General features: G+C 45.4%; 1 protein-coding gene across 6 annotated transcripts in view; it reads right to left on the reverse strand.

Moving 5' to 3' along the window:
• The window catches only part of srrm3 (serine/arginine repetitive matrix 3), an 84,636-nt gene that overhangs the window by 32,619 nt on the left and 37,774 nt on the right, over positions 1–14,243 (reverse strand). For all 6 annotated transcript variants that reach the window (XR_005078663.1, XR_005078662.1, XM_037120234.1 and 3 more), the window contains exon 3: positions 9,824–10,134. Coding sequence is in view for 4 of the 6 variants with exons in the window: in XM_037120234.1 (XP_036976129.1) it covers positions 9,824–10,122 (299 nt within the window). In the remaining 2 variants the exon portion in view is untranslated. The remainder of the gene's footprint in view (positions 1–9,823; positions 10,135–14,243) is intronic.

Genomic DNA, 14,243 nt, shown 5'->3' on the forward strand with positions numbered 1-14,243 from the left:
CAAAAACAACAAGAGCATGTGTGGAGGGGGGCACCTGGGATAGAGCAGTGTGCTCTGACAGAGATGCACTACTTAACTACAATCAAAAAATGGTCTGCATTCACAGTGAGGTGCAAATACAAAAACAAAATAAACAACTTGTCGTGTCTTTGAGTCTGATACGTGATTATCGCTTATTTGCAAAGAGATAGCATCCGAAATGTGGGCTCCAACTGCAAACACCAAACTACTGAGGAACTGTCTATCACCAGATGCTGAAACAGCCACTTTTACTCGGCGACAGTTTCTCTTTGTCTCTCTCCAAGGCAGTTCAGCAGTTCACAACATTTTGGGGAGTGCACATATTTGTTCTCTTGCCGAGAGTTTAGAGGAGAATACCGATGCCACAATCACGTCTGTCAGTTAAATACGAAGCTAATTAGTTCATTATGATTCTCAGGAGGTGCCGGTTGGCAGATGTTTTGCCTACAGATTGAGCCGGGGTAGCTGTATCCTTCCTTCCTGCTGTCAGTCTTTATCTCATGCTAAGCTAACCAGCTGTGGGCTACAGCTTTCACATTTAGCCCGAAGACCTCAGAGTGGTATCAGTCCTCCGGTAGTTTCCCCAGTTGCATGCATCCCAAAAAAAATCCATTTAACATTCAGAGATAGATGACACTCCTTACAACTACAGAACAGTATCACAGTAATCCAGCGTCTTGTGCATTCGCGGGTACACGGCAAACAGGAGCTGCTAACAGTTAATTTGGCGTGCTTTGGCGAACTTCAGCCTATATTGTTGCTCATAGCTTACTCGCTGACTTCATGGCAACATCATACTTTCTGTCTACACGCTGTTCTAGCATTAACATTTCTCTTAATGGGCACTGAGGGACCTGACCCTTGCTTAAAAATCATCTTGTTTTTAAGTTTTCTTCAATATCTAAGTAATCCGATAACTCCTGTTTGCACATTCACGGCTAAACTGCAAACGGGATGTGCTAATGGATGAGATTTAAAGGTGCCAATTCGCCAACATGTAAACAGGCTAGAAAAACAAGGATCAAGTCATGGCCCACAGCTAACCCTGTGACTCCTTGGCAACACTATCACTCCTGTTTACATCCCCTGCTGGTGGAGCTCCGCCATGTCAAACTTTGTAGACCAGTGTTCTAGTGTTAAGATTGCTCTTATTGCTTTTAATTGGAACTAAGGGACATGACCCATATGAATAACGGCAGCGGACCCAAAATATACTAAGTATGTAAGTGCATGCGCTTCTGGCAAAGCGGCTTATTTACCTGTTTAATATTTTATAACATCTAACATGAGAGTTTCACTGGCAAAGAGTTAAAGAGCAGGGGGCTGTCCATCACTCAGCGCCGAAACACTGGCTCTTATTTTTGCAGATTCTAGTTTTCGCTCTCTGGCAAGGCTCCCGTATGCAGGACCAATTCTATAAACTGGATTGTAAATCAACCGGTGGCTCATTTCAGCGTGGAAACAGCATTAGTCTGAGGAGTGTTTGCGTTTCTCAGATTAAATATAGCAGCCGGTGCCATGTATTCGGGGCAGGCTGCTATCAGTGCGTTGACGGTGCGGGGAACGAGATTAGGAGAAGCGCGATGGAGAGCCGAAATAGCTGGAAGACGGCCCGACGGAGGAGGAGAAGCCAGCCGGCGTGCGAGCCCCATCGGGTCCCGCTGTACGGCAATCTCTCAGCCCAGCGGCTGTCAACTCAGCACAATGGAGGCCGCAAACACGCGCTTTATATTCATGGTTTTCTGATGCACGGCATGGGAGCCATCACCATACGTTAGCTGCTGCCGCGACAACTCCACAGTGGTGCTCTCAGCGGTCCGAAGAAGGATCGAAGAGGGGTGCACAATAGGTGGAAGGGGCGAGAGGGCTCAGTAGGACACTGGCTGTGAAAATGAATGTGCTCTGGCTGAACAGAAGCTGCGGCTGTAGGGCGTTCTCCCTCACATTGTGCTGATGATGGCGAGGATGTGAGCGCCTGCAGCTATCTCTGTTGACACTCCAGCTAAAGCAAGAAAAGGAGGGTCAGCGCTTACGATGCTGAAGGCTCTGTTGACACATGACCTGCGGAAGCTCCTCTTTCTGCTACTCTGTCTGCTTTCTCTGTCCTCCCGCTGAATTGCTTGATTCAGAAGCTCTGCACAGCTTGGCGGCATGAAGCTCAGCAAAGTTGGGTTCCTTTTGATCGTTTTTTTTTTTTTTTTTGGCTTCCCAACCAAAGTCAGAGTGTGTTTGCCCAGCAGTGGTGCCGCTTATACAAAGAGCGTTGGGTTTAGAAGCGCAGGCCGGGAGAATCCCCCACTGCTCCTGAATACTAGAGGGAACCTGGTGTCTGGTGGGCGGGCTCACCCACAGAGATCAAAACCCACAGAGGTCTGAAGAGAGGGTTCGTGATCGCCAGGTTCCATTTAAGAAAAGTTCGCTCAGAATTCACAGTGAGCAGCTCTGAATCTATCCGTGCAGATGGCCACGTCTCTCCTCTGCACATTTAATTAGCATCTCTTGCAGCTGTAAAGGTAGCTGCTTTCTGCCTAACACACCATCTGTTCTGGCCTGACACGGTGCAGAGGAGGGATTGGAAAGGAGGACCAGAGCGGTCACTTTGGGTAACACTGAATTCAAATTGAAATGAATGCTAAACTGAGCATGGCACCCGAAAGCTACTTAGCCCAGGTCCATTGCCTATAGCATGCAAAGTCCAGGCAATTTGGGCGGAGAGAGACAGGGCACATCCATCAGGGCGGGGGGTTTCCCCCACCACTCCAGCCATGAGAAATCACCGCGATTAAAGAACTTGATTGGAGTAATTAGACAGCTCCGAGCACCCACAGATCCCCCCCATTAACTCGTGATCCAGGAAAATGAATAGCTGTGGCCCGGAGACCGTCCTAACGCGGATACTCATCGATTTGAGGAGGTCGAGCCTACGTGCGTGGGTGTGTGTTTGTGTGCCTGCCAGGGATGTCTCCGCGTTTGATGTCTGAAGAGCCCTTTTTCCCACAAGTCGTCCCTGGGCGCCGCTGTACACCTATGAAAGTCTGCCGCCATCAATCTCGCTGCAGAGAGTACAGGGGCAGAGTGATGCCAATGTAGTTAAGAAGATTGAATGGCGCTGGGTAGGCGGGGAAGGCGAAACCCGAACGCCCCCGCGTTTCTATTTCGGGGGCAGAATTAATACGACCTGCAGAGTGTCATAGTGAAATAGTTTAACTCTAAACTGAAGAGGATTTCCATTGATACTCTCCACGCTTATAGATCTTCTGGTTAGATAACAGACCTGGAAGAAAGAGTCATAAAGAGAGACTACACCTCTCTCTATACAGAGCTGCTCTTTCTCTTTCTCCTCCTCTTTCTGATTGCTCATACTCTCTACACCTCCTGTAACAACGGCGTCTGAAGCGGTTTTGTCCGGTGTGGACCAGCTATATTGGCTCAACAGCCCCCCAGTGACAATGTATAAAATGGGTCATTCACCCCGAGACGCTTTCCCCTCCAATTTTCTCTTATAGGACTCGAGCTTATCGTCTTATGACGCAGACTTTGGCTTGCAGGAAAACCTCCATCAGACGGAGAGAGTTATTTGCCGTGGCCTCGGAGGCTCTGAGAGCAGCTCTCTTAATAAGATCCTCGCCGCTCACATCTCCTGTGATGTGTCACTTGTGGAAGTTATTAAAGGAATACCAAAGCACTGGTGGCCACAATGCAGCCATTTAGCTCTGAAACGCCACAATTAACCTCTTTCCATTGCTGTTTCAATTTATCGCAGGCAGACATAATTTGCTTGTTTTTGCCCTCATGTACAGGCACAAGCACAAATTCAGTTGCGCTTGTGCGCGGCTACACCTCTCCACTCATCTTAGAAAAAAAAAACAAAACAAATATTAATTTTTCAGTACGCACATGCATCTAATTTTTCCGCTTGGCGAAGCGGAAAGAATAATGTCTTCTGCTTCTTATTCAAGGAACTCGTACCACTGGTGACACACACACAGTTTTATGCGAGTGTAAATAGGCCCTTGCTTACACTTTGTTATGGGTGGACATGATAATCTTGTAGCCTGTTTGTTGCCAGCTTTGGAAATTATAAGCCATTTCTTTGATTGATATTAACAATCGATTATCAGTTAATCATTTAAGTCTGTGTAAAGCAATTATTACAATGTGCTTTGAGTTTGTCACACCATCTCTTTAGTCACAAATCAAACCAGCTGACATCCTCAGTACTCCGCCATCAGAAAAACAGTTTATTCCTTTGATTTATTTCATCAATTCATATAATGTTTGCACTGCAGCTGGCGTCACATAAACCACACTGTGTTGATTGTGCACGTTGGATGTTTTCCATGACAAAACAGCTTTAACCACTGACTTCATCTATGTTTGATGCAAAATCAGAGTCGGCTGTATTTTGAAGTTGCTTGGACAAAATGAAATACAAAATAATGATTTAATTTTAATTGCAGCCCTCCCTTCTGTTACTATTTAAGAACTCGCCTTACAAAGTCAAAGCCATTCTGAAGCGACTAAACAGCTACAGAGCAGTTATATCAGTTGGTATAAAATGTTATTTTTCGACTTTTTAAAATTACAAATGAGTTGCATTTTAATTAAATACATCTTCCGGTGGCAGTAATTTGTATTTTATTTTGATTTGCATGTATTTTTAATTTGTATCTTTGATGTATTTGTGCCCATCTTTGATTGTGGGTTTACACACCACAGTGAGAGTGGTGACTACAGACAGACAGAAGATGCTGCATCAGAGCCAAAGAAACGCGTTTTTAAAAAAAAATCATCTATTTTATCGGCAATCAGACAAAAAAAACACAGACGCAGATAATTAGTTTATCCCGATCGCATATGTGGGGTTCGGGTGTTTAAAAGGGAGCAGCGTGTCGCCTGCAGATTACAGTGCCTGAGTCCCGATGAAGGGAGCTCATTAGAGAGCTGGAGAAAAAAAAAGGCTCAGAGACACCACAGGAGTCGCAAACATGAGCGACCATTATGGCTCATTTAGCATGAAAAAAAAAAAAAACACCCCCTGAAATAGAATCTGGACTCTTACATGTTGAGTAGTCCTTGAGCTTGAAATCAGTCGCCGAACTGTCGTTATCACAATGAAGCCAAACTTAAAAGTGGGCACTAAGCATTTGCTGTAAGGCTCAATACATGCAGTGATCAGATGGTGATGATTAGGCTTTTTTTTTTTTTTTTTTTGTACCTACTCCTCAAATAGCTACTCTGACAGATCAACGGCCACGGTGCATGTAACCTCCAGCGCGTCTAAATTCACATAAAGGGGCGATGCATCACTGAATGGGGGCTGCTGCTAAATGAGCAGACTGCTTTAATTGCTGAGCCTGGCTAATTGGCTCCCAGGGTGAGGCCATCACTCATGACAGAGCATTTATCCTGGTTTTTATCTCTGGAGAAGAGAGCATGGCTGGATTGAGGGGGTGCTCTGTGTTAAAGGCGGGAGGGGAGCGTCTACCATGCTGGCAGAGTTAGAGAAGGAGGCAGGCGTCCAACCTGCCCCCGAGCCTAATCCTTCACCGGGGGCCTCGGTCAGGACGGGGACTCGGGGGTGACGTTGAGGCTGAGCCCGCTGGCTTAAAACCCACAACAAATGGAAACAGACTCCAGCCACCATTTTAATTGTGTCTAATGCCTGGCGTTGCTCTCCCCCTCTATCCCTGTGTTTCATCCCCGGCTCTATCCCTTAATCCTGCTCACACACACACACACACACACACACATTCTCTAATTTAAAGAGGAACATTAGAAATTGGAGAGGCACGGGGAGCTGCGCCGTGCCAAGCTGGCAAATGAGATCCTCCTTTTATTATAGTTTAACAAGATGACTCGCGTCCATCCAGGCAGGGCTTTAAGCAAAGCGGTCGCCGTCCTTCAAGTGCCGCCGCCTGCCAGCGAGCCTGTGCAGTCTGACGAGCGAGTGGAGCCGGTCAGCGTGGGTCTTCTCGTATTCTGTCATCATTAGCCAAGCTGCTGCCTGCCACTACACTGTAGCACTCTTTTACGTCGGGCTCAAACCGGGGACAACTACTCCAAGGCAGAGGATGAGCCTTGACAGATGGTTGCGGTGCACCCCCCTCGCTTTTTTTTTTTTTTGGTAAAGTCCAGCACTTTCCTTTCAGCTACATCAATCTGTTGTAGATCCACTATTAGCCTGCAGTCTTAATGAGGCTCTACTGCCTGACGAGCCCGGTCAGGCTCAGAGAAGGGTAGAAAAATGAGCGTAAGTAAAGGGAATTCCAATCTGTCTCCGACTTCTCCAAACCCCCACAGGAGCATTGATTTAATTCATCCTCGTACTCTAAAATGTTATCAGCAGAGAAAGGGAAAGCAGAAATGGATGAACAGATCTCCTTTTCTTATTTAAATGCGAAAACCGAAAGACGAAAAAAAAAAAAAAACCCAACAACTCCTCACTAATTAGCCTGGCCTTTATTCAATTAAACCACCCTGCCCTAATGTATCGAGGATTAGCCTTTTTATAAATGACGGAAGTGATGTGAATGAAATGTCAGGAGGTATCAGTGGGAAAGTGAATTTCCTCGGCACTGACGCAGGATCACAGAGCTCGTCATTAATTACAATCTCAGCCGGCCTGGAGTTTGCCTGCGAGCTGTGGTTATTCAAGCAGCAGTGTGTGTGTGTGTGTGTCTGTGTGTGTGTATGTGTTTGCAGATCAGCCTGAGAGAAGCCTTGAGTCCGTGGATTAGGAGCTGACTGCAGTCACTACAATTTTCATGGCCACGGCGTCAGCACAGGCTGATCCCTTCCTAACTTTGGGCTGGAGGACACATATCATGCTAATGAATCAGACTACTTTTTGCTCTACGCTCACTGTCTCTATGGCAACCCCTCGCTAATAACCATTACTTGAGGATAAGGCCATTAATACAAAGTTCAAGTGTTCGCTGCAACAACATCACGGATGAGTAATGTCGCCTCTGTGACATATACAAGACTGTGGAGCAAAAACACGCCGCTGCAGACGTATTAATCTACATGTATCACCATATTTGAACCATGGAAATGTTGTATGTGTGTGTGTCTGGCATTTTCCTCTGTGAAGTAGAATTTGTATCATGTAATTCGTGTGGAAGCTACGCGGTGCAGTCATGGCTCTGGGGATTACCAGGATTGTTTCTGCTACCTGCTCAAACCACATCACTTTCATGTTTTACCGAGCAACACACGCATGAACAAATTCTGTTCAAAAGATTGAATTCTGATAATGAAAAGAGCTGGGGGTATTTTTTTATTTTTATTTTACCATATGATGTTTCTGAAATCTTTACTTCTTTTTCTTACTATCTCACATGGCCAAATTCCCAGCATACCAGGGTTTTGTCACCAACATCTCGCACTAGGACAATGGACACGAACTTTATATTAGAGTTTCAAACTGGTGTGTTTATGCTAAATAAAGTGATTCCATGATATGATTATTTACAGAACATGCCCCAAAGCATTTAAACTTTTTGTTTGTAATGTGGTTCGACCCACTGTGAAATGTCTCATCTGACATATAACGGTAGAAGAATTCATTAATTTATTCATTCACTTGCCTGATTTTGAAGATGGACCCACATCATTATTTGATTTTCTGGTTTTGAATGGCTTTCCAACTGTCGAGGCAATCAGCAATGTTAAATCTTTCCACATATAAACCAAATAAGTTGAATGAACCACTGATCAGTTGTATTTTATGGCCATGTTTCTGTCCCAACTGAAAGCAGCTCCACCTAATGTTACCCCAATGTGAGACGAACACGCACAGAAATAATATATTTTATACAACCGAGAGAGAAACAATCACATTAAGTGTTTTCATGCTTATGCGGTGCAAATACTTTCTCAATTGAATGGATTATCAGAGGTTTAGCCTCTCTTGATCTTACTGAAAATGCATTCAGGAATCGGATAAGGCCCATTTTTATTACCTTTGCCTTTGGTATGTGGGTTGGTTTGTCAGCAGGATTCAATAACTGCACAGATTTCCAGGAAACTTCAATGGAGGATTGTTCTTAGCCCAAAACAGACTTTGTTAACTTCAGGTGCGGATCCAGATAAAGGGATGGATCCAGGTATTTTTTTCTCCACGCTTTCTTTAACATTGCTACATGTAGATGAAAATGCAGCCACGGTTGCGCAGGGGACAATGTAGAATCCCCTGACACATATAGTCACAGGTCTTTCTACCATGGCCCCTTGCTGCTTCTCCATAGGGGCCACTACAACGGTGACAAGGACACGATCCTTCACCAGGTAGCTGATTGTGAGCGTTGCCAATTATGTTAAATGGGGCTACTGGCCAAGCAGGAAGCACCGAGGTCTGTGCCAAAGAGGTCCCTGTAGTGTTCTTAATATAGATTTGTTTCTTATTCTAGCAGGACTGGAGCAGCCTCCTTTATAACGACATGAGTTTAATTTCGGTCCACCACGAAATTGCCATCCTGCAAGCTTCGTACATGAATGCATTTTGAAAAGCAATGGCATTATTGGTCATATATGTATGCAGATGGAAGCTATCACAGCTTCTGATATTGAATTCATCCCGATCCCTCCTCATTTCCATACCATTCCGCTAACAACGGCCGTATCAACAAACCACAGCACTACGCACTACAGCCCCTTATGTTTTCTACACTCCTCTGCAGGGGCTTGTTTTTCTTTTTTTTTTTTCCAACCCAATATTGCAACGAAAATGACTTTTGGCATGAAACAGGTTTTGAATGTAATGTTTTGCTGCAGCTTGTGAACTTATGAACAGCCCTACAGGTACACAGCTGTCAATGTCAAGCTCTCTACTACACAGAGAGTGCTTTCATGGCTCGCACTCCAAACAGCTCCACAATAACTGAATTGTTAAGAAAAGATAAACAACTACTGTTGCACTGGAAAACGGTAACGTCACTTGACATCAAATACCCGGCGCAGCTCGAGTGCCTACTCGCTTGTTGAGATTTTTTGTTTTAATACACACTGGGCCTCCTGCGAAAACGTGTTCGCACTCCGTCCTAAAACTCTGTTGCTTTTTTTAGGCAAGGCTTACTCATGCAACCGATTCATTAAAACCTCTGAGCTGCACAAACTGCTTGTTTTCGACTCGATGAATGCCGACTGAGCAATCGGCAGCTATGCAATTTAGAGATTTGATCTTTAGCAAAATCAATGGTTCCAAATTGCCAAGAAGATCCCAATAAGATCTGTGTTCGGGCGCGTTTCATTCAAAAATTGTTGCGGAATGAAAAGACACATCTCACACTCTGGAGTTTCAAGTCCCCGCAGAGACAAACATAACAGATGTAGCGGCGTCAGTATTGCATTAGGGGACTTGAAACAATTTAGGAAATATGAATACTGGTTCCAACACAATCAGCATTGTGCTGTGGCAGAAATAATTCTAATATAAGACATGTGAAAATGTTGTCCTAAAGCAAAGGGTGTTCTTTTTGTTTTGATTTGCCTTGTTTTAATCTCTTCATTGATTGAGCATGATTGAAAATTAATCAAACTACAACGTTATTCAAATGAAGGCACTGTAACTTCATATCTGTATTTATTTGGAGTTGTTTGACCTGAGAAATGTCAGCCCAAATATTCACTTAGCTCAGTTTTTGGAGTATTCTGATGTGTTTGATCCAGCCTCTTATGTGAGTCAATGTGGAAAAACGCTAGCTAGAGTGCCTCTTATACTTGATTTATACAACCTTCTATATTCTAAAATATTGATGCTTTAAGTATTAGGGCCATTGTGGTCAGTGGTTCCACTTACCCCTGCTCCTCCATCATCTCCTGCAGCTCCATACATTTGAGCTCCACCCTCCTCTTCCTCTCGTGGTCCAGAATCTCTCTGTGTGGCTTTTTCACCAGGACAGGTTCAGCTTTGGGCTCCTCCTCCTCCTCCTCCTCCTCCATACCGGGTTGTCCCTCCTCGGCTTTCGCCTGTAGGGCGGCGGTCGGCGTCGGCCCTCCTGGTCCCGCAGCTGTTCCGGCTCCTGCTCCGGGGACCACGGGCTGGGCCACCCCGTTTGCACCATCTTTGGGAGATGGCACCCTCGCAGCATCGTACATGATTACGGAACTCTGTGGAGACACAGATAAGGAAGAGGGCTTATTACTGAATTCAACGCACTGCTACTACTGCGACTACATTTGAGGAGAGCATAAATTATTCTTCACTTTCGAGACAGTGTAGAGGCCCCCCCCCCCCCGAAACCCAGTTTGACAACCAGAAAGCTGCACACACCCGAGCTCAGCCTGTGCAACAACAAACTCGGATGAACAATAAGCCACAATGATTCAGAGTTGACAACACACACACTGATAGGTGAGCTGAGATGTTAACACTTCTGGACAGGCTGCAGCGTTTCTGTCTGAAGTGAACAGCACCCTTTGCTAACACTCATACACTTCAACACAGTGTGCACTCATGCACGCACACACTTTGGATCTTGAGTACATGTAGACGCGCATCGCCAGCGACAGCGCTGGCAGCATCTTCTGCTGCATGAGTCAACAGCCCAGCAGTGCCTGGAGGAAGAGTTAAATTCCTCTTTGAAATGCTCTCATCTCCTGGACCCGATCGAAGCTGAAAATAACGGTCATACGCCAGCAGGGTTGGGCAAGTTACTTCCAGAATGTAATGGATTACATTTGACTTGTCGCTATCAATTGTTGCTGACTACACTACTTTGTGTTACTTTCGTGTTTCATGTCACTGCAGAAAACAGTAACCCCACTATCCACCTTTATAGTAAATGGAGTATAATATGCTCCATTTGTGGGCAATTGATTTATTGAAGAAACAGAATCATTCTACCAAAGGCAGCAATAACACACAGTATCAAAGAGCCAATTTGCTTTCCAAACTGGGAGCGCTTGCTGTACTGCGGGGGCTGTCCTGGGGTGGAATCTAAACACAACTGGGTGGAGATACATGACAAAACAAACATACCCAGCAACACCGCACAGGAAGAACAGAAAATGTGTATCTTATTGAAAGAAGTTTTGTTTTGTTGGACGAACAACACACAAAATGAATGACAAAACTTAAAATGTTTATACCATCGTGACCTGTTTGAACAAGCTTACACTGGTCGCCAGGTTGAGACACCTATAAACGTTGAGTTTCAGATGGCAACGCATTATCGGACTTAGCAACTATCATTATTACCGCAAATTCTATTTTGTATTTTCTATCAAATGTGTTATTAACTTCAGCTGTTACTTTTGTAGTCCTTGACCCCCAACAATGTACACAAGGAGGGCCCTGTCAAGGCAGATGAGAGTGAAGGACACTGTGACTGATAAGTCTCTCACAACACAACAGCAGACAGGAGAAAGTGTAAAGTATTGATTCATCTTTAATATAACTTGACTGACTTATTGTGTCTCAACTGAATGCATTCTTTGTTTTCTGACTTGCTTGACCTTTCTGTTTCTGGCTCGTTTACTGATGGATAGATGAGCTTGTCATTCTTCTGAATAAAAAGTCGTCCGGTACAAGTGCCGCGCGGACCGCGCTCTGATTAAGATGGATTGTCCTGCTGAGGCCGGTGTAGAACATGCGGGCCTTCACGTGCCCACGAGCCTCGGCTGCCCGGCGCCCGTCCTCTCCCTGTACGGCTAATGGCTTCATTTTTCACTGAGCAGCCGAAACAGCCCGGCGGAGGCACTTCATCACTGTCATGCGTGGAGGAGCGGCGACGGGGTGACACCGAGGGCCTGGGATGGACAAACATCCAGAACTACCCTTCGTCTCATTGTGTTGAGCGTGCGAGCAGCTTGTGCCATACAGGCAGGCGGTTCTCTCTGCTGGAGCCCGGTTCTGGAAGTCTTTGAATGGGGGGTGGGCTGCGTTTGTTTTTGAAGTGCTGGGAGCGGGTAAACGAGCCGTGGATCCGTGCGTATAGCAACGCGGCTCTCGGCTGACAGAACAGGTGGCAGGACAGCAGGAGGCAATCGTCGCTGAATCTATTATACACTAAATCAGCGTTTGATATTCCATGACAGCAATCTCTCATCTGCACGCGCTCGTCAAAAAGAAAAAAAAAAAAAACAACTCTGCAGAAGATTGTGGAGCGGAAACGCTCTCTGTAGTCCTTCAACATGACATTCAGGTTGGCAGGAGGGCCTCGGTATGAAATTGGAAGGAAGTCAATTAACATGAGCTTGTTTGCTACTAATTAAGCAGAAATGTCAGAGCAGAAACAACTCTTCCTGTGTGCCACCTTTCTTCTAATTAGGCCAGGTGGTCATTGGCTGTGAGCGCTCAGGTCTGGGTCTACGAGCCAGAGGGGAGGCCCACCGCAAATCCCATTTGTGCCAGACACCATGTCTTGGCCGCCGGGTCGTTCCTGGTAACATAACCCCAACCATTTACACCGCACACAACCAAGCGAGCGTTAAGGAGCTGCTTGAAATCCGGCAGTAACGAGCTGAGATAAAATGAAGATATCATCCGAGAGATCTGCGGGGAAGGACCGTCCCCATCGCAAAGTGAAAATCCCAACGTCGCCAGATGTGAGAGTCAAGGGCCGCGAGGCTCCAGCCCGCATTAAACTGCGATGTAAATATCAAGTCATCTCATTACACTAATGCATCGTTCCATAGTCAGTCCTTTTGATCCCTGGAGGGGAGAGGAAGGGAGGGCGCAACAAAAAAAAAAATCTGTTCTCTTTCAAGTTAAGACAACTAAATCATTTAATTGTGCGATGAAAAAAAAAAATCAGAGCAGAAAGGGGGAGTTGTCAGTGAGCTGATAAGGCAGCGGCGCACAGTTAATTGTGCGCGAGTCCTCTGCAGGGACCGAAGGTTATCTGGGGCGACTGTATTAATGGCGGCGCCAACGGTTTCCGCTATTATTGCGAGGGCGTGTGAGACTGTCACCTCCCAACCAAACACTGTCTGTAATTAGTCATTATGCTGAGTGAAGTTGTTTAGACATGCACGCTAAGTGACACCATCAGTTATTTTTCGAATCACAAGGAGACGACGTGCACGTTCAGTATTCCTGTTTGAAATCAAAGACGCTGAAAGAGACGCTCCGCCGGGCGAGAGAAGGCGCTTCCCGTCGTCTGATCTTAACCTTTGCTCGCGGTTTTGCTGTGCTGCCTCTGCTGTCGGCACTGCGGCCCCATCTTCTGCTGACATCACACCATGAGCAACAAAACAAGCCTGGAGCGTTAAAAAAAAAAAAAAAAAATCCTGGTGGATGTGCTGCCAGTTTTCACTACATTCTGAAGGGTTTTTTTTTATTATTATTATTATTATTTTTTACTCAAGCGTCATGATCTCTCAGTGACACGGTGGCTGTGTGCCCACACAGGGCTGATTCATCTGATGCACACAGTCCATGGATCACGCACTTAAAGCTCAGTTAATGAGGATAACATTCGCCGTGGCCACACTGCAAAAAAAAAAAAAAAAAAAAAAAAAAAGTACTCTCATTAGGACTCTAATGTTGCATTAGGCTAATGAGACATTAGAGAGGGGACTGCCTGGACTTGAGCCACGGTGTAATTACGGCAATTTTAATTTCTTTTCACATGGGGGATTTTATCGAAATGTATCATTAAACAAAAGTAAAGGACATCATTGGTACAATACTCTGTAGTCCCCGTGAGCGGCAATCTGTTGGGATAATTGATTTTCTTACTTGTTGTCCTCTTCCGATGGATAGATTACCAGTCGACTGCCTACGTCATCATTAGAAGCTAAATGTACACAAGGACCTGACCTCAGGAACACCCCAAATTAAAGCGAGAAGCAGCTCAGTGATAGCCTATTAGTAATGATGTGTGAAGTATAACATATCACTGACATAGCATTGTACTGATGAAAACCATCGGCTTCTTTACTGTGACATATGTACTGAATGTCTGTATACATGACCATGTAGGCGCGTGTTGATGAAGGTTCTCAGTCAGCCAGGTCATGGTTATTCTAAGTGGCTCTGTAAGGAAGCTCCCACGCAGACTTTAAAAGCCTGCAACTCCCAGTTAGTTAGAACCGAAGAAGTCTCTTGGATGAGAGGTGAAGCGTCTTCAAGAAACTGAAAGTCCAGTTGCCTACGATACAGCACTTAGGACATTAGGGTGCTATTTACAATATAGCGCAATTTCTTCTTTCCAGGCTTTGAGCTTGGTTCAGTGGATAAAGCAGAGCAGTTGGTTGGTCAATATATGCCACTT

The sequence above is a fragment of the Acanthopagrus latus genome, chromosome 13, assembly GCF_904848185.1.
Source record: "Acanthopagrus latus isolate v.2019 chromosome 13, fAcaLat1.1, whole genome shotgun sequence".
Taxonomy (NCBI): domain Eukaryota; kingdom Metazoa; phylum Chordata; class Actinopteri; order Spariformes; family Sparidae; genus Acanthopagrus; species Acanthopagrus latus.